The sequence below is a fragment of the Numenius arquata genome, chromosome 3, assembly GCF_964106895.1.
Source record: "Numenius arquata chromosome 3, bNumArq3.hap1.1, whole genome shotgun sequence".
Classification (NCBI taxonomy): Eukaryota; Metazoa; Chordata; class Aves; order Charadriiformes; family Scolopacidae; genus Numenius; species Numenius arquata.
Window position 1 is genome coordinate 29,124,982 of NC_133578.1, and position 23,716 is coordinate 29,148,697.

A 23,716-nucleotide genomic window follows, 5' to 3' on the forward strand; every position below is an offset into this window, starting at 1 on the left:
TCAGAGGTGAAATTTGTGATGCTTTAACTTTAAAAGTTCATTGTGAAACCTCAAACCAAGTTATCTTAGGTGTTCTCTTTGCCTTTACAACCCTCCTTTCCTATTCAAGACCCATCTCTCTCCCTCTTATAAGTCTTCCTTCGAAAGAGTCTCTTCACTGTGTACTATCTCTTAGTTCAGCATTTCTCAAGCACTCAGGAGTGCAGAGCTCAAATATAGGCTAATGCATCCCGCTGAGAAAGAGTGGAAATCGTTTTTGGTAGCTCAGCTACTGTAGAGATGGCTGTGTGTCTCTACTGCGTATGGCAGCACAGTGTCTCAGAGGCAGGAGTGCTGGTTCCCAAGACACATTCCTTTCGTGCGGTCTCCAGTAGAAATCTCCAGGAAGAAGTATTTCTGTAGCAGTGCAGCAGTAGAGCATATGAAAGGAGTGTGGAGCAAGGAGGGGGAGAGTGAGTGTGTTAGGAAAGAAAGAGGAAATGACTGAGGAGAGAACTTAAAGGAGACGGAGGGGGGAATAGTCAAGGGTAAAAAGCATCATAGCAAATTGGTTGGAAAATGAGGCAGGTAGATATACAGTGATAATGTAATCATAGTTCTAAGGTGATTAATAGAGAAAGAGAATAGGACCGTTTAAACTAGGCAAGTAATTTTTACCCTTTGTGTCTCAGTTTCTTCATTTGTAGAATGGATATGGTGATATATGCTCAACATTAATTGATCACTAGAGAGCCACTACATTCCCATAGATAATGGAGCTTGGTTGGGTGTTGCCTCAGTTGAAACATAGGGGAGTCCTCTGTATTTCTGCTATTTTTCAAGGGTCATGTTTTTCCTGGAGATCTCGTTGGAACCTGAAATGAGTGATTTTCACTGCATGAAAGTCAGATAAGCCCCAACAAATCCCCACTGTGGCATGTAAGAGGAGGAAGGCACATGGTTTGGTTGAGACGGTGAGTCTTGCAGTGGTGAGATGACTAGCAAGTCTGACACCTCGAAGTATTGTGGCTCTGAGTGCAAATGTAGGAGGTTTTCAGGTTTGTTTTGCAAATGTCATGTATTTAATTTGCCTCGTGAGTTTTGTATCTACAGTTCTGGTAACGTCACAGTTGCATGTTGTTTTTCTGTAGCTAAGAGGGCTGAGCAAAAAGTTTTGTAGTGTAAGTAAGTGGAGATTCTCATATAGTGCCTCCATAGCTGAAATGCTAAGAAAAGCACCAAATACCATGAGAGTTATGATATGAGAAAAATGAAAAGTCCTTCCCCTTATAAACATGGATAATACATACGTATATTATACATACATATATTATACATATGTTTGTAGCTGATACTTTGGTGAATTCTGGGGTCATGTGGCTAGAAGTAGGGGAAAGAGACAGAGGAGAAAGCATGAAACAAAAAGAAAAAACTCAGCAGCCAGTTCTTATCAAGTTTGGCAACCAAAGAGCTATCTTTTAGCTCCCTTCAATTGGTCTTTTCCCTGTTGCACCTTCAGGTGGTTCTCAGTTACCTGCAGAGGGCTAGAGATGCTGGTGGGACACTGAGGCATGCTGGCTCTCACATGACTGCAGAATTTCCAGACCCACATCTGAGAAAACCACAGAGTCAGCAAGTAGTTACATAGGGGCAACTAGCAACATCCACAGACTGCACAAGGAGGCTCCATGTCCTACTTTGTTTTACTGACTGAACCATAGAGGAATACGTTCAGTCAGAAACTGCATTTATGTTTTTCCTGCATGATAGAGAATAACAAATTCCTGGAAAAATCAGTAGCTAGCCTAACTGTCTGCATTGCTCTTTATTTTCTTTTAGCGGAGAGATGAGAAAATGGGTGACTATCAGATGGGAATTAAGAAAGCAGAGTCAAGGGTTTAATACTCTAGTCCTTTTCCTTTGCTTTGAGTATGGAGATACCGTACCCAGGACACAGGTGTGATTATCATGTTCCCCTGGGGTTGGCAGTTTGGCATTTGCAGACTCCATACAGAATAGCCATAGCTATGTTTCTGTGCACTGTGTGGGAGAGAATTAGTATTCACTTCAGAAGAAATTACTTGCCTGTAGGGTGGAACCAAGAGGGGAAAATGGTGCTGAATGAAAGTAGGGAACAATAAGAATATACAGAAACAATTCCTTACTTGGGTGGAGGGTAATTCCACAGTCTGGTGGACAAGCAGGCAGGGCTTGTTGCATTGGACAGCCTATAAATTTTTTTTTTCCTTCTTCTGATTAAGCTGTAAATCACAGCTGTGCTCCATTATTGCATTTTTTTATTCCTTGATGTCTGTGATGTGGTATGCCGAATTATTGTACTGGTGACCACAGAGACCAGCAACATGGTCATCAGATGATCGAAGCATCATTTCATGGAAACAGATGCATAGCTGCTATTCAACATCACGATTTTCCTGGTCAGATAATAATACTGATGGCCTGTCTTCATAAATGCTATCTCCAACACTCAGGTTTCCTCAGCATGTTTTTAAAAATAAGTTCCTTGAAGTATGGTGACTCTTCATAGCTGCCTTCTGTTGTCTGTATTTACATAATAGCTGATGAGAATTATTCCATTCCCTTGGTTCAGTAGATGGACTTTGTGGTTTTGCAGCAACCACTTCTAATTCAGGTGGCCCATCTTAAGGTACTTTCACCTTCCTTGGTTTTTGTCTTTGGTCATTTCATGTGCTGTGGAAGTAAGATTTGATGTATGCTACAGATGGACAGAAATACCCCAACGGTAAGGATTTCCTAATACCTAATTACCAGAATGAGTTACAGTAACTCACTTCCGTGTAAATTAAGAGCAAGTTCCACATTTGAAAAATAAGGATAAGGGGCTCAAAAGCCTCCAGTCTTTTATCTGATACTGAAACACAGACAATGATACCAGCAATGAAGATTTTCTTTCATTGCTGTCCACATGGTTGATACTCTCAGAGTAAACTTCACTGTGTAAGTTAGGGCTTCCGTTTGACATTTCATTTCTGCACATGAGCCTCTCCGTTGAAGATTACAGATTATTTACCTGTGAGGTGTTACAGCAAGCAGCTTCTCAGCTTTGGTGCTGGGAATTCTTTCATTAGCCCTTAAGTCTGTGAACAATGTGATGATCCAAGCATTAATACAAATGTGATTAACGGTCTTTTCTCAGCTTTGTTTGCTTTGTTCTTCTGATGCCTCCAAGTTACATAATAAGTAGCATGTACAGGGTATGCATTAAAGGCAGTTCCCCATTGTAGCAGGAGAATTTATTTTCCTTTTAGCAAAACTTCAGTGGGGAAAAAATTGCACTGTTGATTTATTTTGAATGAACTCCTGGAAGGCTTACTAAGTATGCCATGTGGAAGGCTCCTTGAAGTGCTGAGGGTTAATACTCTCCGCTCTTAATTTCAAATTCCAGATAAATATGGTTTCAGCTTTGATCCTATCTGGACTAATTCTTTGTCACTGTACTAATTAATTCAGCATGCTGCAGAAAAGATGCTAATTTGGGCATCAAAGAAATAAACGGGTGGGGGAGGTTGTGTTTAATCAGAGTTGTTAAAAAGATAAGTTTTACTCCTATTAGACTAGATCTGGAAGCTCAGTCATTTTAGTCTAGCTCCAGCAGCCTGATACAGTAAATTTATAACAAAAAAAAAAAAACAAACATGCACTTGTTCACTTAATGTTGTCATAACAGGAGCAATGTATGTTGGTGGTAATAATGTGGATTTCTTTATATTTGCATTTTTTGTACATAACCTTGTCTTTTCCTGCTGACCATGACCAATTTAACTCTGAATACAGCATTAGAATAATGTGGATTATCTCCCAAAATAATTTGAAGATGGCTAAATAGGAGGATGCTCACAATCATGAAGTTTAGCTACATTTGTGAAATACAAATAATAATCGTAGCACAGAACATTTTACTGAATTGTTGTGTGCCTCCATTGGTATAGTAAATCAGAGGTTAGGTCACTTTTCCCTTTTCATGGGAGCTATTTTCGATTGCGTAAGCTATTGTTTACTGTGGAAAGCTGCTGCACTTGCTGCCTGGCTCTCACATGGTGCTGCCCTGGGAGTGAGCCCCAGCAGGTGGGAGAGCAGGGAAGGCAGTAGGCTCGCCTGCAAGCAAAACTCACCAAATCTAGTTAAAAGTGGATTTTTTTCTTTTCTTTCCCAAATCTCTTTCCAACTTACCAAACAGTATTGATGTTTACATGGCACTGTCCAGCCTAGCAGTGGTGTTCCCATTTTACCCCTTGCTCTCCCTTTCCCCAGAATTGGAGGCACTACCCACCTGGGAACAGGGGGCAGAAGGGTCTGAAATGGCCCTCTCCTGTCTCCATCATCTTATCAGGGCTTTTCTCTTGCCCTGACAAAGCAGGGAGGCTGGGTCAAAACCTGCACCTGGGCAAGGCTTTGTCATAAGGACTTGCTGCAATAGGTCTCATACATTCAGGCTTCCTGGTGTCACTGGGGCTGAAGCCTCCACAGAGGGAATGGGATCCAGTCATGGGGAGCAAGGGTCTGGCAATGGGGCAAGGAAAAGAGATGCTCACCCTTCCTGGCTCTTGGGCCCCCACAAGAGCTGCCCATTTACCAGAAATTTAAATTGCGTCATAGAGGTATTTTCATCTTCTTGGATAACGGGAAAGATTTGAACAGCATTGCCCAGCCCTTGCTGTGTGTACTCCATTCTCAAAACGTCAAAACATGTTTTACCAAAGCAAGTTCTCTTCTTTCTGTGTTTTTTTCAGCTATTGCAGAGTTCTTGGTCCCACTGGTATAATATTCAATGGCGTGCTTCTGCCCAATAAGTAAACATTTAATAACAAACCTTTTAGGTATTGAGAGCCACTAAAAAGGTAAAAGATGTATTTCATTAATGCTGCTATTAACATAAATGTAAAATGAGCCTGGCCTGTAATCACCAACAAGTCTGACTCACTAAGGATCTTTATGGCAATGTTTAATACTCTGTAAAAGTGTATGTATGAAAGTGATTAATCAAAGCACAGCACTGCTTCTAGAGTATTTCTTCTACTGTAAAGTTGAGTGATAAAATAACTTAAAACACACGGCAGTAGTGGCAGTTAATAAGCATTTTATAGTCCCTGTGTGGACCTGAAAATCATACCTTATTAGTATCTTTATCTTTCTTCTCACTAGTTCATTCTTACTTACATTTAAATTTAATTTTAAGGGTTATTTCTAGTCTTTCATAAGGGACCTGCTTTAATAATCTCGGCATTTTTCCCCATTTGCTGTGAAATGACTGGGAGCCAGAGCTTTTGTTATATGTACTTTACAAATCACTCTGGTTTTTTTTACAGATCATTTCTGGAGATGTCAAGATTTTATGACATTGTTAGGCTTTGTATCTTGCTTGACTGTGTCATATGCCCTGTTGAATTATTTCCCCGCAGATGTTTGCAATTCTGTTATGTCCCCAGTTAGCTACAGTGACACCTACTGATCTAGGGCTATTGAATTAACTAGGAAATCCAGACTTCTGAATTTAGTCAGCAAGCTGCTTAGGGTTCCAGCCACCAGATGTTTCTCCTGCTTAGAAGTCCAAGACTTTATAGACCTTCCTGCTTTTTAATCCTTGAAGCAAATATCAGCACGTTTGAGATCTGGAAGCTCATGGCTCCGCACGGAAACGACACGTTGCCATGACCACAGCCTTAGGTCTTGCATATAAGACGTTTATCCCAAGTATAACAGAGCAGGCCTATAGAAGCTTTGTTCTAATTTTTATTCCTTGAAAGCCTTGAAAAGAAGCATGCGTATGCTTTAATGCTATAGCCAATTGAACGGTAATAAATACTGCAAAACAGCAACACACATTTGGTATTCAGAGACTTCATTCATTTAATGCTTCTAAGGGGAAAAATGTTAGTTATTTGTGGGACACCCATATTTTCCTTTGAAATTTATAGAAATAAGATAGTCCCTCACTCTTGCACAGTATGTTTTCAGCTGTTTTATGTGGGCTGTTTACATAAGGATGAATTACTCTGAGGTCTGATCACATAAAGAAAATCCCTTTATACTTTTGTTTACAGGAGGACTATGCTCTGAGTAGTTGGTATATTAATTTTCTCAACTGAAAAGTATGCTAAGATTATTAGGGCTTTAACTTCTTTAATAGTACTTCCCAGGCATTTACGTGGATAATCAAAGAACTGGGACAGTCACTCAAACAACCTGGGAAGATACAGATTTATTTCCTTACTGTTGTTAGGATTACAAGTGGCTTCATTTGACATAAACTGATTATAGATGGATCTAGAATTAGAATACAGCTGATCCATTTGTTTTCAGGTCTTCTGGTTATATTTCTCTGTTTGCTACATAAAGTTTTCAGAGTATCAATTCTGTCAGATACTAGGTTGAAGAGAATTCTTCTGTGCACAGTATAGCAAAACAGACCCTTTAAAAACATATGCTATACATTTTTCCATTAATGTTTTTATTCTTCTATCAGTAGTATTAATATGGAAGGCAGATTTTACCACAATCCTATTATTTGTTGCCTGGAGAATTGGAAACTTCAAATCCTAAAGCTATTTAGTTTTTGTAGAATTTTAATATGGATTTGGTTAATTCCATAGTATAATTTTGACAATACCTTTTATCCTGTCCTTGCTGAATCCAGTGGAGGGCCTCACACTGATACCAATGAGAACAGGATCAAACCCAGTTGGGCAACAAGAACTCTTACTTCTTTTTTGTTGCTGTTGTTCCTATAAGCAGTATAGAACCATTAGGCCTGTAGTGCACAAATCCATGGAAAATCCACAATGGGTGGAAGTTAATTTTATCATTGGAAGCCCATGGCAATTAGAACACATAAGTGAGCAGACGATAAATTTTAGGACAGGGTATATAAATTCAGACAGAGAAGATACTGTTTTTTTTGTGGTTTAATGTTGTCTACTCTATATTGCTTTTCTTAACAGTGTTAAATTTTTGCTTTTTTTATTTTTTAATGTTTGTGCAGTATTTTTGTTAAGCTGAAAAACATATTACAATAATAATAAAAGAGAACAGCTTTTTATGGTATAGCAATGTGAAAAGAGGACAAAAATCTGTACATTTCCCTAGCCTTGAGCTATATGCTGTGTACTTAGTGTAATAGGTAAAAATTGTAAGCCTACAAAATCCCATCTGAATCCAAAAATAGCAAAAAATTGAGAAGTTGTTTTCATCAAGACCATCTCACTATTCCCAATTTATAATTATTACACTGGAACTTGCCAATTTTGTCACAAGAGCATCTCTACCAGCAAACAGCACTATTTTTTCTGAGATTTGTCATGTTGGCAGTTATTACAATCAAAATTGTCACTTTGTTTTATTTAAAATGTATTTCCCTGGTAAGAAAGAAGTAATACCTAGACTTGAAAGGGACGTATGTTAAAGATATTTTATTTTTTTACGTTTCTCTCGAGTAAGCAACATATCCTACTCCAACTCCCTGCAGCAATACAAAATGCCCACGAATAATGTTTTCAAAATCAATATGTACTACAGTTGAATATGAGGCTCCACAAACCCATAATTGAAACTATGGGAGAAAAGCAGGCAGATTGAATATAAACAAAGTACCAGAGTTGGATTATGACCAAGATGCAAGTGCTAATATAGCCTCTCTTGAGAAAACTGCCATGAGACCTTCCTAGCATGTGCAAATGTTAGAAACCAGAGGTGTTTCAGGTGCAGCCTGCTGGTGCTCATCCCCAGGCAATTTATTGTTTGGCTGCCTGACATCTCTGTAGAGAGCAATATATGCAGAATTTCATCAGGCTTTTCTTTTTCACCTGGGTCATCTCATATATGTGAGCCCTTTTCACTTTGTATCTTCTCACTCTGTATGTACAACCTCTGTCTCTGTCTTGTGTTTCTCGACTGCTGCCTTCACTGCCACCACCACCCTCTGATGGGGTTTGTGGCTCCACAGTCTCTTGGGACTGCTAGACCTCAGAAAGCAGCAGTGGAATCAGTGTGCTATCTTTCTGGAAGCACTGAAATGAGTTGGGACCCATAAAAAAAGAATCAAAGATTCTTTGTAGATGAGGTGTATGTGTATTTTAATCAGAACATCCCTCAAAGAATGTAAGACACCATCCATCCTATCGCTGCACATAAGAAGGAAGAGAAAACCATGCACTGAGATATGACTCTTCCTGCTCCCCAGCACAGTCCATGGCAGAGCTATGATAAAGCATGATAAATAACTGTAGTATTTGCCCTTCTTCTCATTAGTACCACACACTACGTGTCTGTCTCTCACACCCATCATTCCCTTTCTAACCAAGTTCTTATTGTCTGGAAGACTTGCAACAGAGTCCCTAAGAATTTCATTTGACCATAAGCTCAGAATTATTGATTAAATTCACCAAAAAATTGGATCAATAACTTATGAGCCTGACAGAATATTTGCAAGATTTCTGCTTTGGTCAGAGGAGAAAACTAAAGTCAATGATTTACAGCTTAAGTATATGCACAGTAGTTCAGCTATTCCACTTGAGGCAGTTTGGGCTGACATGAAAAATAAAAAGGGTAAAAGAAAGATCACCAAGGCAATGCTGCAGACTTTCACAGAAGAGTTTGTAGTTTTGAGTCAGAGTAATTAGTTTGCAATATGGTACACTTAATGACGAAATCATTACTTTTCTTTACATTGTTGTCATGTGTGCAAGGACACATTAATATGTATGGGAAGGCACAGATTGATCATTTACTTGTGGAACTGAGAATTTCAAATTGGGGAAGAGGAGGGAAAGTTTTTATACTTTTTTGGCCCATAATTCATGAGGATATTTGACATACTTGACCCCAGTATTCTGTCTAGCTTCATCAGAAATGAAATGTAGCTCCCCAGTTCAGTCACCTTTTATAGGCTGCGTAAAGCAGACTCACGTTATGCATCTTTGTACAGTATATAGGACAGTGGGACCCCTGAACTCATTGGGGTCTCTGGAGGACTCTCACAGGATAAATATTACATGATGGTATATTACTAGGCAGAAAGAAAAACCTAGAAGTACTTTAAAAAAGAGCTCTTATGAACTGTCTAGTTTTGTGCTCTCAGAATATAGCAAGATTTTATTCTTTCTGATTGCATCCTCATTTAAACAAAGAACAAATCCTTAAATTAAGGCCAAACGTGAGTGAGAGCCAGTAGTTACTGATAAGAGCAGAATATGGTCCAGTCTGGGTGTTGACACCACAACCACTGCATATTACTTTCAGAACTGTCCTGTGGTAAGAAAAACCTTCAGCCACTTTAAAATGTTCCCTATTAGTAGTCCAGCCATGCAGTGTCTTGCATGTCAAGTTTGGTGGGGCTTTTCAACTTTCTGTTTCAAGCAATAGCTTTCAAAGTTGCAGGGTCCAAATCAATTTGTAATCAGTCCTTCCTATTGCATATGGCTCGTTTAAAACTGGTAACTTACTTTGCAATGTGGGAAATATACGAGTAACTATGATAAAACCTCACAGTGTTTTGATTGCCTAAAATTTCTGTGGCTTATGATAGATAAGTACTGTTTTTCTTCTAGTAATTATTTCTACCTTACTCCTTCCTTGATATCTTAAACAGATTTGGAAAGAAAAAAGAAGATAAAAGTGGGAAAATGGATCAGAAGGGAAATCCAAAGCAAGGCATACTTAGAGAGGAGGAGCTGGAGAAAATGAAAGATGAACGTGAAAGGTGAGTAAATGGTGGCAGTATCTTTGTTCGTCAGATGAAAAACTTCAAAGCAAGGGATTACTTGAAGGGACAGACAGACAGCCTGGCTGGAGATGTCCCAGACTGTGCCCACTGGCAATAAGGTCCAGGCAACAGAGCTTTAGACAGGTCTGGTTGAGTCAGGGCTGCTGTATGTCTGTTTCCTGCAGTTTCTGTGCACATCACTGTGGTAGCTGCTACTCAGATGCCAAATTCTGCTAAGCTGGTGAAGATCAGATCCTTCAAAACCTGTTTCAGCTCTGCCCATTCCCATGACCAGCTAACTTAGTAACTTTTTTCTCTATTTCTCTAAAGCGAGAACTTCCTCCCTTCTTTACTGACAGCTTCTGCTGTGTTTTCCAGCATTTCAGACCTCTTTGGCTTTAGCTGGCTGTACCATCAAATAGTAGTTTTTGTACTTAGATATCTTCTTTTCGGCACAGAGTTTGCTGGTTAGCCATGTTACAGAAATATCTAGTCAACAAATGCTGAATACACCAAGAGACACCTGGAAGAAAGCAGGTTCAAATGGTTAAAATCAGTCTGAAGAGGCAGGGGTCTGCAAGCAGTGGGGTGGTGAGATGAGCAAGGCAAGAAGCTGGGTGCGTGCCAGCTGTAAGTTGCCACATTTCTGAGGTAAGGCTCTGAGACTGAAATGAAAAGAACCGCTGATGTGAATAAGCCCCATTGTCTGTCTTGTTCATAAAATACTCCTTTTCCATGCTCAATCTTAGCAGCTTTGTTATCTTTCCAGACAAAGAGAGTTCATAGTTTCTTGCTTTCCCCCATTTCAGGAAACGGGGGACAGTTTGTAAGTTCTGACAAGGCTCAGCAAGCTCCTCTCTCCTCTTCCCCGACTTCTCCAGATGTACTTCATGATATGCTGAAGAAGGTCTTTGTTTCCCTCTGATGACTACTATCAGAAAAGTTTTAAGAGCCCATCCTTGCTGACTCTCAAGAGGTGTCTGCACGTGCTGTAAAATTTTCCAAGTTTTACTAATATGGGTTGTCGGAGTATGGGAAAAACTTTCAGAGATCTGTTTCCTTCACTGGAGCATCCTGCCTCTGGGAGATGAAATGAAGCAGGTTCCTTTGGGACAGGCAGGGTCTTTCCACATGGGCCAGTCTTTGTGATGCTGGTCAGTGCCCCAGGAAAAGATGCCCTACTCTCATTCCGGTCGTGCAGTGCGTGGTCGGCCATATAAGTGGTAGAGAACGGGTTTGATGGGGAACAGGAATAAATCCAAAGCCCAACCCTTGAAGTCTGTGCTAATGTTTACTGTCTTAAAAGCTGGTAATGTGTCCAGTTGCTACAGTGCTGCTACTGGGTATGTTTAGCCAGTGTTTAAGTATTTAGTTCATCTAAGTTAACTAATGTCAGGAGAAACTTTGTGCCATTTGTTTTAAAATTTCTGTGCCATGTCCTTGATTTTGCCAGATTGATGAGTGCCTTTATTTTAAACTGCTGACTCCCAATTTGGATACTGGCAATTTGAGAAGTATGCGTCCTTCATTTTAAAGAAGCCAGTGTCTTTTATTAGGATCCTGGCAAGCTAAGAAGCATGTATCCCATCTGTTAAAGGGCCAGTGTCATTTACTAAAATGTTGGCAGGCTGCAAGGAATGAACCCTTCTGTCCAGGGGTCTAACATTCCAATTGGACACAAGATAATTGTTCTTAATATTTCTTTAGCATTGTATGCTTTGTTTTTTTAAATTACAGTCACTGATTGACAGTAACTTGGTAAGGCTGCATTAAAAACTGGCAGCTCAATGTCTTCATCATTCTGGTTTCTCTAGTAGTCATTTCAATTTTGACCTGGAAGAGTTTGTGACTGAAATGGAGAACAGCAGGTGTGTTGAGAAGTGGATGAACCAAGATGATATTTTTAACTCACTTATTTGATTCTTCTATAATGAACAAGAATAGAAATATCACACTATTTTTTTACCAGGTAATACAGTTATATGCTTGGGAGATTAAAATTTAAAAATAAAATAAAGAAAGAAAGAAAAAACCAGAAGATGAGCAAGATAAAGCAGTTACTTTATCCTCAAAGCAATGCAACGCATGCTGTAGAAACTAGCAATTCGCTTCAACTTTCTAAATGAAGTAAGAGCATGGCTGTGTGTGTTTGCCCACATAAGACTGTCTACAGGCTGACTATTGAGCCCTTCTTGAGTTGATCATAAAACAGAAAAGACTTTATCTTTCCTAGAGGAAAATTATATAAGCTAGTTCTCATATATGGGTAAGAACTTGCTTAGGAAATTGATTAAAATCAGTGGAGGGAAGCATTGCCTGACTTGAAGGTAATTCAGTCCTTTTGCTTAGTTGTTGACTGTTCACCTAGTGATGGTGCTCAATAAGACAGTAAAGACAAGTTTTATAGCTCTGTCCTAAGATTTAGTAATTCTATAATGTAATCCAAGTCCAAGATTTTAATGTAGATATTGGCAAAGAAAACCTTGTGGCACATTCACACCATAGATCTTCTGTTTCTATGACTTCACTAGCTGCAATTCTGCATACTCAGTCTCATATTTATAAAACCAAGCTTTGCTGAAGCTTTCTAGAACATCGGTATATTTTCAAATCCGTTCCTGTTGAGAATGAAATGAGTATATGATAGAACTACTAGGGATGTAATAGTAGAACAGACTACAGAACCGATGATAGAATTGTAGCATGTTTTGTCCCTTGATACCTGTGAACAAATCCTGTATTTAACAGCTCAAACAAAATATGAATGGTTTTTTTAATATTTAACCTTTTTAGAATTAACATAAACACTCACCTAATTTTATATTTCAAAGACTAGCTATATAAGTAATTCTTGTTCAGATCCTCAATCCAATAATTACAATCTTAAAGTCTGGTTTTTTGCTTGAACTTCAGTTTTCTTAATTGCTGACTGCGTAAATATTTCAGGATCTGTTGTACTAACTGATACTATGATTTTTCATCTAACACGTTTTTTCAGACTGAGCTGTCCATTTTGGATGTTAGTGGGAGAGGTCAAAGTAGTTGATTTTTGGGCTGGGTGTGACAGGATTAATGACCAAGTGCATTTCAGCATCTTGGCAGCTGTGGACCTTGCATGGTTTTGAATGTTGGTTTTGCATGCAATATATGCTTGGCAGCTCTCCAGAAAAGAGAATACTGTTCCAAGATCTCAGCTGAGAAATATTTCAGTCGGAAGTGCATTTCCAGTTTACAGGAGTAGGCTATCTCTTGGAGTTTTGCACAGAGTTTTTTGATTGGTATTGCATAGGTACAATAATATATCACAAAATTCCTGGGATAGGCCTGGTATAAAGGATGCAGCCTTCTTCCAGAAATTTTGACAGGATTTACAGACGTGCAGAAATGTCAGATGTGTTCACTGCACAGTTATGGGATGGCTGTGCAGTACAGGCTCAGTGACTCTGGCTCTGACAGGAAACATCAGATCTTACGTAGGTGTGCTGCATGAGCGTAAGTCCATCATGCTCAGAATAGGCTGGATTTCCTGCTTGCACAGAGAAGGAATTGTACAGTGCATGTGCCACAAGTCTGACACATCCAGAATGTGTTAGAGCTAGTAGGCGTATGCAGACAGAGTATACAGCACTTGCTCTGTAGTGCAGATGCTTCCCAAAAGGGTTGGACTTGCTTGCACATTGGTCCTCAGCACAGATTTGCCTGTCAACCCCCTTTGTGGGCCACCAAGTTTCAGATTTGAACCTCAAAAAGTAGAAATAAATTTAGTATTTCTCGAGCCAAGTGATTTCTAATTCTATTTCACATTGTCCTATTCTCAGTTTTCAGTACATCTCTCTGTGCTGCCTTGTAGCTGCAGTTCTCTAAAGCAGCTCCACATCTCACCTGCACTGAAATGCTGACATCATTATTTTTTTACTGCTTGTATTCCCTAGCAATCCCCACCAAGATCAAGGTCTCATTGTGCTCATTGCTGTTAGGGAGGCTTGGGCCTGACCCCAAGCACTTACAATTGAGGTAGAAGAGAGAAAATCTGGCAGGGGAAAAAAAAAAAAAAAAAGGGTCCTGTGGGTGGGAATCTGTCATGCAGGCAGTGCAGCTGCTGTTCCAGGTTCCTAAAAAGTCCTTGTCAGGCTAGGAATTTGTTCCAGACCTCAGCCCCAGGCCTTCTTTCTTTTCAAAGCCAGTATTTTATTAAATGACTGCTACTTCTGCAGGCTTCAAGTGGTTAATGGGAACTTGGGATGTTAAGCGTTCCTTGTCCAGTAATAGCCTTATCTGTGTCTAATTGAATATGAAGTCAGCACCTCCTCTAAATTTCACTATTTTCTTCTTCTCCCCCTACCTCCCTTAGCTTTAGCGATGGAGTGTCACTGAAAGTTGACTGGAGAAAGCCAGAAGTTCATGACAGACAGTTTAGGAGGACTGACTGAACTGGTGATATAGTTCTCTGAGGTGGTGGTTTGTCCTTCCTGACACAAGTCAAGTGGTACATTGGACTGAGGCCCTATTTTAAATAAGCTCATAACTTTCTTCATGCTTCAAAGAGTTTGTCTGTAATAAAGCATGTGCTCCAAAGGTCTAGAATCTGCCCATAAAAGGAAAAAGCAAATGCTATGTCTGAGGTTTATTTTGATCACGCTGAGTCAAATCTGTATTTTTAGTGTGTTTTGTATAAATTACTCAGAATTTATCATTTTAACAACAAGATGTTCACTACATTATTAAATACTGGAAGAGATCCTCTTTTCTTTCCCTCAAAACAAGTTTTCTTCTCCTCCCTTCCTCCATCTTTTTCCCACTCATTTGGGGTTGCTTTTTAATTTTCTAACACTTGCAAATCATTGTAAAACAAAATAGATAAATATATTAGGCACTTGAGTTTTACACATAATAATTTGTTTGCCTTTCAAATGCAAATAAAGTGACTATCAATTGAAAGAAAACTATTTTTTCCTGTTTGTTTAGGATTATTTTACTGGAATATTCCTGCTGAGACCAAAGTCTCTCTCCCAGCGGTCTCAAACATTTCCTTGACATTAGAATAAAATTTCACAAAATGAAGATTTGTTGAAAATGGGGTGATTTTAAAAAGTAGTGTATGAGTTGGTGAATAAGGAGGCACTCTATGTAAAAAATAATACTCTGCACTTTTTTGTAGTAGTAGTTTGTTGTTTTGTTAAAACAGTCTTGGTTTTTTCATCCACATTGGAATTAAGTGAGGAATTTTTTTTTAATCACCTTCTGTTTTTGAGTAGTGTGTTAGAGCAGCAGAAGCAACATTTGGCCCTTACTTTCTAAATGTATGAACTGAATGCTTAAGTTACAGTTAATCTCAAATTTGGGTAAAATGAAATAATTTCAGTTTTTATATTAAAGACTGAATTTCCTTTACTTCTCGGAAACCTTCCAGCAACTGAAGACCGTTTCTCTCTTGTCTTATCAGCTCTGATGCTTGTTGCCTGTTCCCATAGTTAAAAAAATCAATACATATGTTTTTGATATTTGGCAAACAGAGGTTTAATTTTGCAGCTGCAAGATCCCTGTACGAAGGGAATGCATCTTACAGAAATAAAAACATTGAGAGACCACTTATATATGAGAGAATACTTGTGAGTGAAACTCCATTCCATTTCTGTCAGCATTTGTTTCATTATATTTAATTACAAACAATTTGTATGTTACTGAAAATCAAAGTGAAAACAAGAAGAGCTGCATGTATGGCAGTATGGTAGAAAAGCCAAATTGTTTTGAATCAAAAGTTGAAACTCCGATTGTTAAAAAAATCAAAGTATGATTTTTAAATGCGTAGTAAATATTAAAGTACACTCATACAGACACACGTTGTTACCGAACCCATGTAGCTTTTGTGCTTGTGTTATCCATTTAAGTCTAAAAGCATTATTATGGCTGTTTATAGTTCATCTTCATGTCTGATAAGATGTTGATAATTGCTCTTCTCACCATTAAGCTCTGTGCTAAATCACATGTTTTTGGGACTCCTGCACTTCTGCATCATTATTTACTAAGGGTTAATCCAACATGGTATATCTGTTCATTGAGTATTCCTGACTTTGCAGCACAGCTAGGTCCTGTGGTTTAGACAAAATAAAGTGTTGGATGTGATCCCAGTTTTAATACTCCCAATTTATTATAACCATTGAACCCTGATCAGATCATGGATTGGATTGGATCCCAGTTTTTTAAATGTCCCAATTTATTGCTGGCTTGCAACCCTGATAAGAATACACATTTGATTAAGGCTTCAGTTTTCAAGAATTCCAGTTAATTACTTTTAGATTCTTATTAGATCATAGCCGTGTAGTATGGTATGTTGAAGTTATGAAAAAATTACTGGATGATGTTGCACAGGTCAAGGTCATAGTTTCATTTTGTGCTGACAGTATGAAGTTATCAGATTTCTGTTTATTACTGTGGCAGCACTTGCACTGGACGGGAGGACAGATTAATCCCAACCCATTGATTCTGAATGATTCTCATTTTAGATGTGCTGCTGCTCTGCATACCAGAACGTGTAATAAAAGCCTACTACTGAACATTGAGAGGCTGGTGTTTGGTTATGAGTAGCTGAGATAGGTGTCTCTCACCTACCTTTCACAGACTGTGATGTGGCATTTAGAGCCAAACAGTGATTTTTGAGCTGTTTCGTGTGGCTAGTCCACTGCTGGAGAACATTAGGCTGAGAATTGATCGCACATTGTCATAGCTCAAGAACATTAGGAACTGAGGATAACAGAATGGCACATGGCCTTTTCCTTTAGCTATCACAGTACTCTTCCAGGCATTGGAGACTGATTGAAATAGCATTTTTGAGGTGTCATAGCCGTGCCCTCTAAATTTAAATACCCAAATTTTCATCAAATCTGTTTAGAGTCCTTGGTTTGCCCTTCATTGATGCACTCTCTCACTTTGATCTGGATACCAGTTTTCACAAGCTGTGCCACCTGCCCACCTAAAAGGTCGGAGCTGCGCAGGGGCAATGGTCTGGCTCTTTCTTGCATGAATGGGCCAATGTGTGGTTCTTTTCTGTATATATTGGAGTTTTATTACTTGATGTTTTTTTAAAATGACACTGTAAAACAGAAGTACTGCTGTTAGAAACTTTTACGGGCCAAACTAATAATGTGAAACCGGCCAATGTACTAGCCAACCTGAGTAACAGAGTGCTTTCTAGGAGACAGATTAATCTGACCTAGGTTGTTCTTTGATGCAGTACTGAATGTAGGTCAGCTCTTGCCTACCCCAAAATCAATAAGGGCATAAGAACGACTTGGAAGCTGCATTTCATTTCTTGCCCTTTCATATGTGATTTATGACCGTCTATCATAAATCTTTGGCATGCACTTTGAAGTAGTGCCACAACACAGAATTCCTGTTCTCAGACTGCCTTGCCTACAGGATAAAAATGAGAATACAACTTGTGGGGATAGACCATCAGGCAGGAAATCGGTTTGCATATGTAATTCTCCATAGGGATCTTAAACCTAAATACCTGGAAGTCTTAAAGCTTTGTCTGCTCAGTCAGAGCTGAATTTTGCTTTCTAATCCAGGACTGTTAATTAGAAACAAACTGTGAATCCCAGACTAAAAGATGGAGACTGCTGCTGTTCTTTAACAGAGAGATTCTGTTCAGTAGGTTCCAGGTTCAATGTCATATGTGTAGAATAAAGAAATGTGCATGAAATACCATATGACACGGAGCTAGGCTTGCTCCTTCCACTAGTAGGATTTTATTCAAATGAAGGCATAATGTTTATGCAGTTGCAGAGATGGTTGTGCGAACTCATGAGGTCTGTCTCACCAGCTAAGTGGAGCTGTGGGTAACTATGCAGGAGATGTTCCAAGAATATCCACCTACTGAAGAAGGAGGCCCCAGGGACTCTGTAGGTGTCAGTCTTGCTGGGTCTCTTCTGAGCTGTTACTGTGTGTGGTTGTGGATATTGGGTTTTCATGAAGTGTCAAATTAATGTCGTGTCTTCCCACAGTAATTACAGTGTCTCTGGTATTTATTTTTTTTTAGGACAGTGTTACAATCCTCAGTGTTTTTGACTGATACCTACTACAGCAATTGCTGGAGCTGAGCTAGTCAGTAGCAATGAATAAGGTCATAGACTGATGTCTCTATTTTTTTCTGCAGGTATACTGCAGTTACTGTATAGTCGCTCACTGTTTATCTAATGAACTTATCTGAAATAATTCACTTGATGTCTTGGTTGGAAAGGTGAATCTGTGGCTTTGACTGCAATTGGTAGTGTTTCCATTCCTGACATTAAATTCCCAATGACTAAAATATAAGCAAAGTTAAATCCTGCTTTCTAGGAGTATTCTGTTATTTTGATTTGGTTTCATGATTATTTGTTTCAGAATGAGCTAATGTTAGTAAAAGGGACTCAGGTATGATGTGCACAGTGCCTTACTTACCTTTTTAATGGAAAAGTACAAATTACAGCAGCCTGAGAATTCCTTTAAATCAGTGTTGAGAACTAGGCCTACAGCTTACCTATGGTCTGCAAAGTCCCTGCAGACTCAAGGCCATTTTGCAGGAGGAGCTTGGAGCTCTTAAAGACCTCAGAACATCTCAGGTGAAAGATCCCAAAGTAATTTTGACAAACCTGTAATGATTCCACTGTCTAATCCACGTTGTCGCAAAACAAGGAACATCCTGTTGACAGGAGACTGAGCAACCTGATCTGTGTAGTCAGCCTTGCCTTCAGCAGGGGATTGAGCAGGGTGACCTTCAGAGGGTTTCTTCTAACCTAAATTTTTCTGATATTGTCACTTCAAAAAATAGCACAGGATAGCTGTGAGTAAAGAAAATCACATAATGTAGTAAAATACGGAATGTAATATGGTCTTTTTCAGTAGTTGGCTTTCCATATCTGCTGCATTAGTGTACAACTAATGTGGACAAAGAGAAAAAAAATTCCTCAGATTTATCACCAAAGTTAAAATCCTGTTCTTACTTAAGTTCACAGGGTGGGGGAAAATGTATTGACCTCATTAGAGCCAGGATTTTCTTTACAGGGCAGGATCCTGTGTAAATTGGTAATCACTCCCTGTCACCTCTGAAATAAATGGAAGAACATTAAGACCTCAGTCTTGCCTATCCAAAGCTCACACTCCTCATTTTGTGGCATGAAAGGGCTATGTTTCATCCTCAGTTTGTGGTAATCTTAGATTTTAAGGTCAGTGTAGCTCTTGGCTTTTTCTTTCCTCCGTTTCTTTACTTACAGCCCTCCAAAGGCAGCTTCTTTGGTCAGTTCAGTGTAATTCAGGTATGGGGCAGTTAATCTCGAATAGGCAATATTTTATGTTTAGCCCTGGTGGTTTTTTGTCATTGGGTCAGTTAACGCTGATAAAGATCTATCTTGTTTACCCCGAGTTACAGTCTCTTACTCCCTTGAATTTGTGGCTTGCTTTTTTTTTTATTTCTGAGACTGTTTCTGTTCTTGTTTACAATTACAGATACTAATTATGGGGGAGAAGATGTTCAAATCCAGCACAATAGAATGAGCTGGAATGAAGAAACACTTGCATAGCTTATGGGGAAGATGTTTTTGACAAATATGCCTCCAGTAGAATACCCTGAAAGATAATTCTAAATTAGATATTGTTTGAGTCTTGATGAGTCCATATCAGATGTCCTCAATTTACTGGCAAGAGGTGGATTTTTATTTTATTTTAATTTTTTTAGCTATGAGACTTGCCTGCCTCTAGAGTTTTCCTAGATGATGGTTGAAAAAACACAAATGAATCTTTTCCTGATAGAAGATGCAGGTTTGAATCAGATTGTTAATGTCATTATAGACCATGTCTGTCTGAAAAATGATTACGAAATAAAAAAATTAAAAGCACTGTACTGAAATTATCTCCTCAGATATACCCATTCCCATCAGTGATTATGGCTTATGAATATCTGAAGACAGGATGTATTCAGTCCACTATTATGTAAATGAATGAAAATACAAGATTTTAGTTACCAAAATATATTTCGCTGGCAGCTAGAAAGGAATTAAAACATTAAACCCAATGGAAATCTAAGTGACCTCCTGCAGAAATAGGCTGCTTTCCCCTAGACAACCCCATTACTCAATATATGTACAAGTTAGGTAAATGAGAGACAAAAGCACAAATGTTATGTAAAATCACAGTTGAAGTATTAAGATACTAAATCAGATGTAAATTGAGTAATCGTTGCAGTATGTAGATCTCGGGGAGAGTCACACGAGTAGGGAAAAAAGCAATGCAGCAGCTTTTATTCTGCTGTTCACAAGAAGCAACCAAATGAGTGGAAGAATGTTTAGCATCTCAATGATCTCAAAAGACTTAAAGGTCCTTTTTCAGAGTTTAGGTATACCTCAAATTAATTGTACGCATACTTGCTTGCCTGCTCTTATTCTGCTCCTCTTATTGCAAACAGAATAGAAATTATCCTAAAAGACCTATGCCCTGTTTCTGTTACACATTTTGTCTGTGCTTGTTTTTTGTCCTTCTCCCCCGGGATCATCTTTCATTGACTTAGCCAGTATCTCACTCATTCACGTACCTGTTTGCGCTTCTACAAAGTCTATTGCTTTTAATCCACCATACAAGAAATGTTGCTGTATTCATCTGAAGTATGAAACAAGGTCCCTTTGTGAAATAGCTGTTTTGGTCAGTAATTGCTTTTTCTGTGCTGTTTTTGACTACTTAGGCACCTTGGGGCTCAAGCCATGTCGTTCTTTGTGCTCTGCTCAGTACTAAGCACACCAGTCAGTGCATGATAAATAAAAAAAACATTGTATCACTTTTACGCTTTCCCTGGAAAGTCAGAAGAAACAAAATGACTCAGAGCTCATAGTAAGGTGCAAGGGAGGAGGAGTTCAAACACCTCAGGAAAGGTTGTGTGGTTTTGTTCTGGGCCTATTTTGGTCAGTTTTCCCCATCTAAAACTGTTCTGATGTGAAATGCAGCCTTGCAGCTCTCCAAGTAAGAGAGCCCACAGTCTCTCCTAGGTCGAGCTTCCCACAGTTTTTGCACTGTGGCCAAATCTAGTAGCTGTTGGTGCCACTGAGTTGCTTCTCGTGTCTCCTGTTGGGCAGCAAGCGCTTGGGGGTGGCAGAGCCACGGGGACGTGCTGCTTCAAGTTTTGTCCTGATCCAAGGTGATGGCTTGTTTGACTGTGACTCACTGTGCAAAGCTGCTTTTGAGCAAGAGCTGGTGTTGGGCCTCTAGAACTGCACCCAGTACCTTGGTGCTTATTCCCCATTGAAGGCAGTCTTTGGGTTCCATGGCATTTAATGACCCTGGCCTTCTTTGAGCTACTGTGCTGGTAACAGTGTCCTGCGTTTTAATTTTCACAGAGGCTTAGAGCACTGGTTTTAAAAGCTTCAGCATTTCCTTGTTCCCCACTCGCCCCCCAGCCACCCACCCAGCTTCCACCTGGTGGGCCAAGAGATGAGGAGTATCTTTTATGGCTTTTCCTAGCTCTCTCATTCCATTCCCAAAGCATTTCTGGGTCTGCTCCAAAAGTCACTTCTGCTCAGCTCTTCTGGAGTTTTCTTGAGGTGGTCCATATCCCTTCCTGCAGCTGCCTCGCTCTGCGTGCGCTGCAGTCTTTTAAGCCAGCTTTTGCCTGTCAGTATCTCTGTCACCGATGTCAGGCTAAAGCGTTTTACATTGTGTTTGTCACAGACGGCGAATACATATGTGGTCATTGACAGTAGCTCAGCAGAAACACAATAACTTGTTAAGCCACAGTAACTCAATCGTTTGTCTGAGCTGCAGCTGGAAGGAGCTGTTTGGGCTGTTAACTCTTTTGTGGCTGCTGCACTCTAGGTTTATGCATCTTTTCTTGTGTCGGTACATGAGAAATCATCATATGTGATTTGTGTTGATATGTCAGTTAGGAAGATTGTTTGAAGGATAAATGGGAGCATTTCCTTGATTTATAGCTCCGGGGGTGTGGTACTGAACAGTATGTGAGGTGTAGAGAAGCATTTTCAAAATGCCATGTCTCATTTCCAGAAGTACACTAGGTATATAGGATCCTGTCTTCATTTGACTTCCAAAAATAGGATGCAACATGTTTTGGAAACATTACCTATGGTTCTATTGAGGTGTTATATTTTATCGAACTATATTTTTTTGCTAAAATTACTTGTTGTAGAGAAAGGTTCTAGCGATAGCTAGTAGGTCTTGGGTCTTGAAAGCAACAGAAAAGATTAGGATAGGATATGTGTTTGGATGCTACTGAGAAAAAGATGGGTCACAAGAAAAAAAAAAATCATTGCTTGATGCGGCACTTCTGTTGCCTGTCCTCTGGCTCCTTGTGCGCAAAGGTTGTGTTTTTACAGAAACACAGCTGAGGGAAGTTGATGTAGTTGTCGTGCAGTGATTTAACTGGAGACCATGGTGTTCAGGTGGCGGAAGAGAGCAAGCAGGATTGATATGGGATACCCAAAAGGAAATATATCTAACTTCCCTTCATTCTGTGTGAGTTTTTCTTTTCCCTTTCCCTCATCAGGAAGTTTGTAGAAACTTTAGTGCTACACTAAATTGTTCAGATGGTGACCTGTGCCTCCCCTCATCTCTGGTTTCACTGCCAGCATCGTGGTGCTGAGTGACATTTTATCTTTTGCCACAAATTTGCACCAGTTGTTTAACCAGACCCATCCTGTGCTGTGAGTTTGGGGCTCTCCTGTAGTAATTGCTTGTTCATACTAACTGTAAGCTGGTTGCTATGATAGTTGTGTTGATTTGGAAGATATTTAATTTTTGTGCATGTGATACGGAGTAAAGATACTACTGTTTCAGACAGGGCGAAATACAGAGGGAGGTGCAGACATAGTTATAGCAGAAGTAGCCTGCTTAGCAGGGTTGGCAGAGCATTATAGGAGTGATGGAAGGAACAGCATGTTAATATTTGTACCTCAGTAAAAGAATTCCTGGGCACCTAATGGGATGTGCTATAGAAAAGATTCATTTAAAACTGAGTGAAAACATGATGCTAAAATACTGTGAGGATATTTAAAACTTCACAAAGATGTGAAGAAACTTCAAAGGTGAAAAACATGAGAGAAGCATGGAAGGACAGGTAAATAGAAAGAAAAAAACCCAGCCATCTGATAGTTTTTTTCCCTATATTTGAACATTTGGATTGAAATGAAAGAGAGATCACTGAGCAAATTTTATAGATTTCTGTGGAAGAGTAAAAAGGAAACAAGAAATATTAATGCAATTATAACAGCCATATTGAAAAGATGAAACATTGATCATGAAGAATTTCACATAACTTGGTATTGACTGGTCTATATAATACAGAACGGAAATAATTGTTCTTGAGCAGACTTATTATAGTGGCAGCTATTGAAGGTTGCATTCAGAAGGAGAAGTTGAAGAAGCTAGGCTTATTCACAGGAACAAAAGAAAATTGCGGTGACCTAATTCCAGCTTTTGTTGTGCAGAATATACCAGTATTGATAGCAGGACAAATTACTCTCACTGTCAGACATGAAAGCAAGATTCACGTGATATGCTGTGCCGCACTACTCTTGCTTTCAAATAGGCCTTAAATACCTAGGGGACAGGTGATGTATTGGTCCGAAGAGCATTATGGCTCATCATTTTCTGAGAAGCTGCTGCGACTCTTCTCAGGACTGTGTGCCATGCCTTCTGCACTGGTGTGTGACAAGGCTATTCCTTGAAATGCAGTGTCCTACCATTTTTCTGCCTGTATCATCCCACATGGACCTGTGTGTGCCATGAAACTTGTACCTCATACGATATATTCCTGCACTGAAGTCTGTGTTTGGGCTTTTTTGGTCCCTAATTGAGGGTGAAGCCCTCCAGATTTTTAAAAACATTCAGTGCTTTTTCAGAGTTAATCTGGAAGACAGCAACAATCTCAAAGTGCTTTATGCATTTTAGTAGAAGAGCAGGATAATTGGAGGCAAGGACTACTACCAAACTGACAGTTATTGGGTGCAGGAGCGAACAGTT

The 23,716-nt window shown here is 39.4% G+C and overlaps 1 protein-coding gene across 4 annotated transcripts in view; it reads left to right on the top strand.

The window, feature by feature from the left end:
• The window catches only part of PARD3B (par-3 family cell polarity regulator beta), a 423,552-nt gene that overhangs the window by 317,877 nt on the left and 81,959 nt on the right, over positions 1-23,716 (top strand). For all 4 annotated transcript variants that reach the window (XM_074145663.1, XM_074145666.1, XM_074145665.1 and 1 more), the window contains one exon: positions 9,605-9,715. In XM_074145663.1, the coding sequence (XP_074001764.1) occupies positions 9,605-9,715 (111 nt within the window). The remainder of the gene's footprint in view (positions 1-9,604; positions 9,716-23,716) is intronic.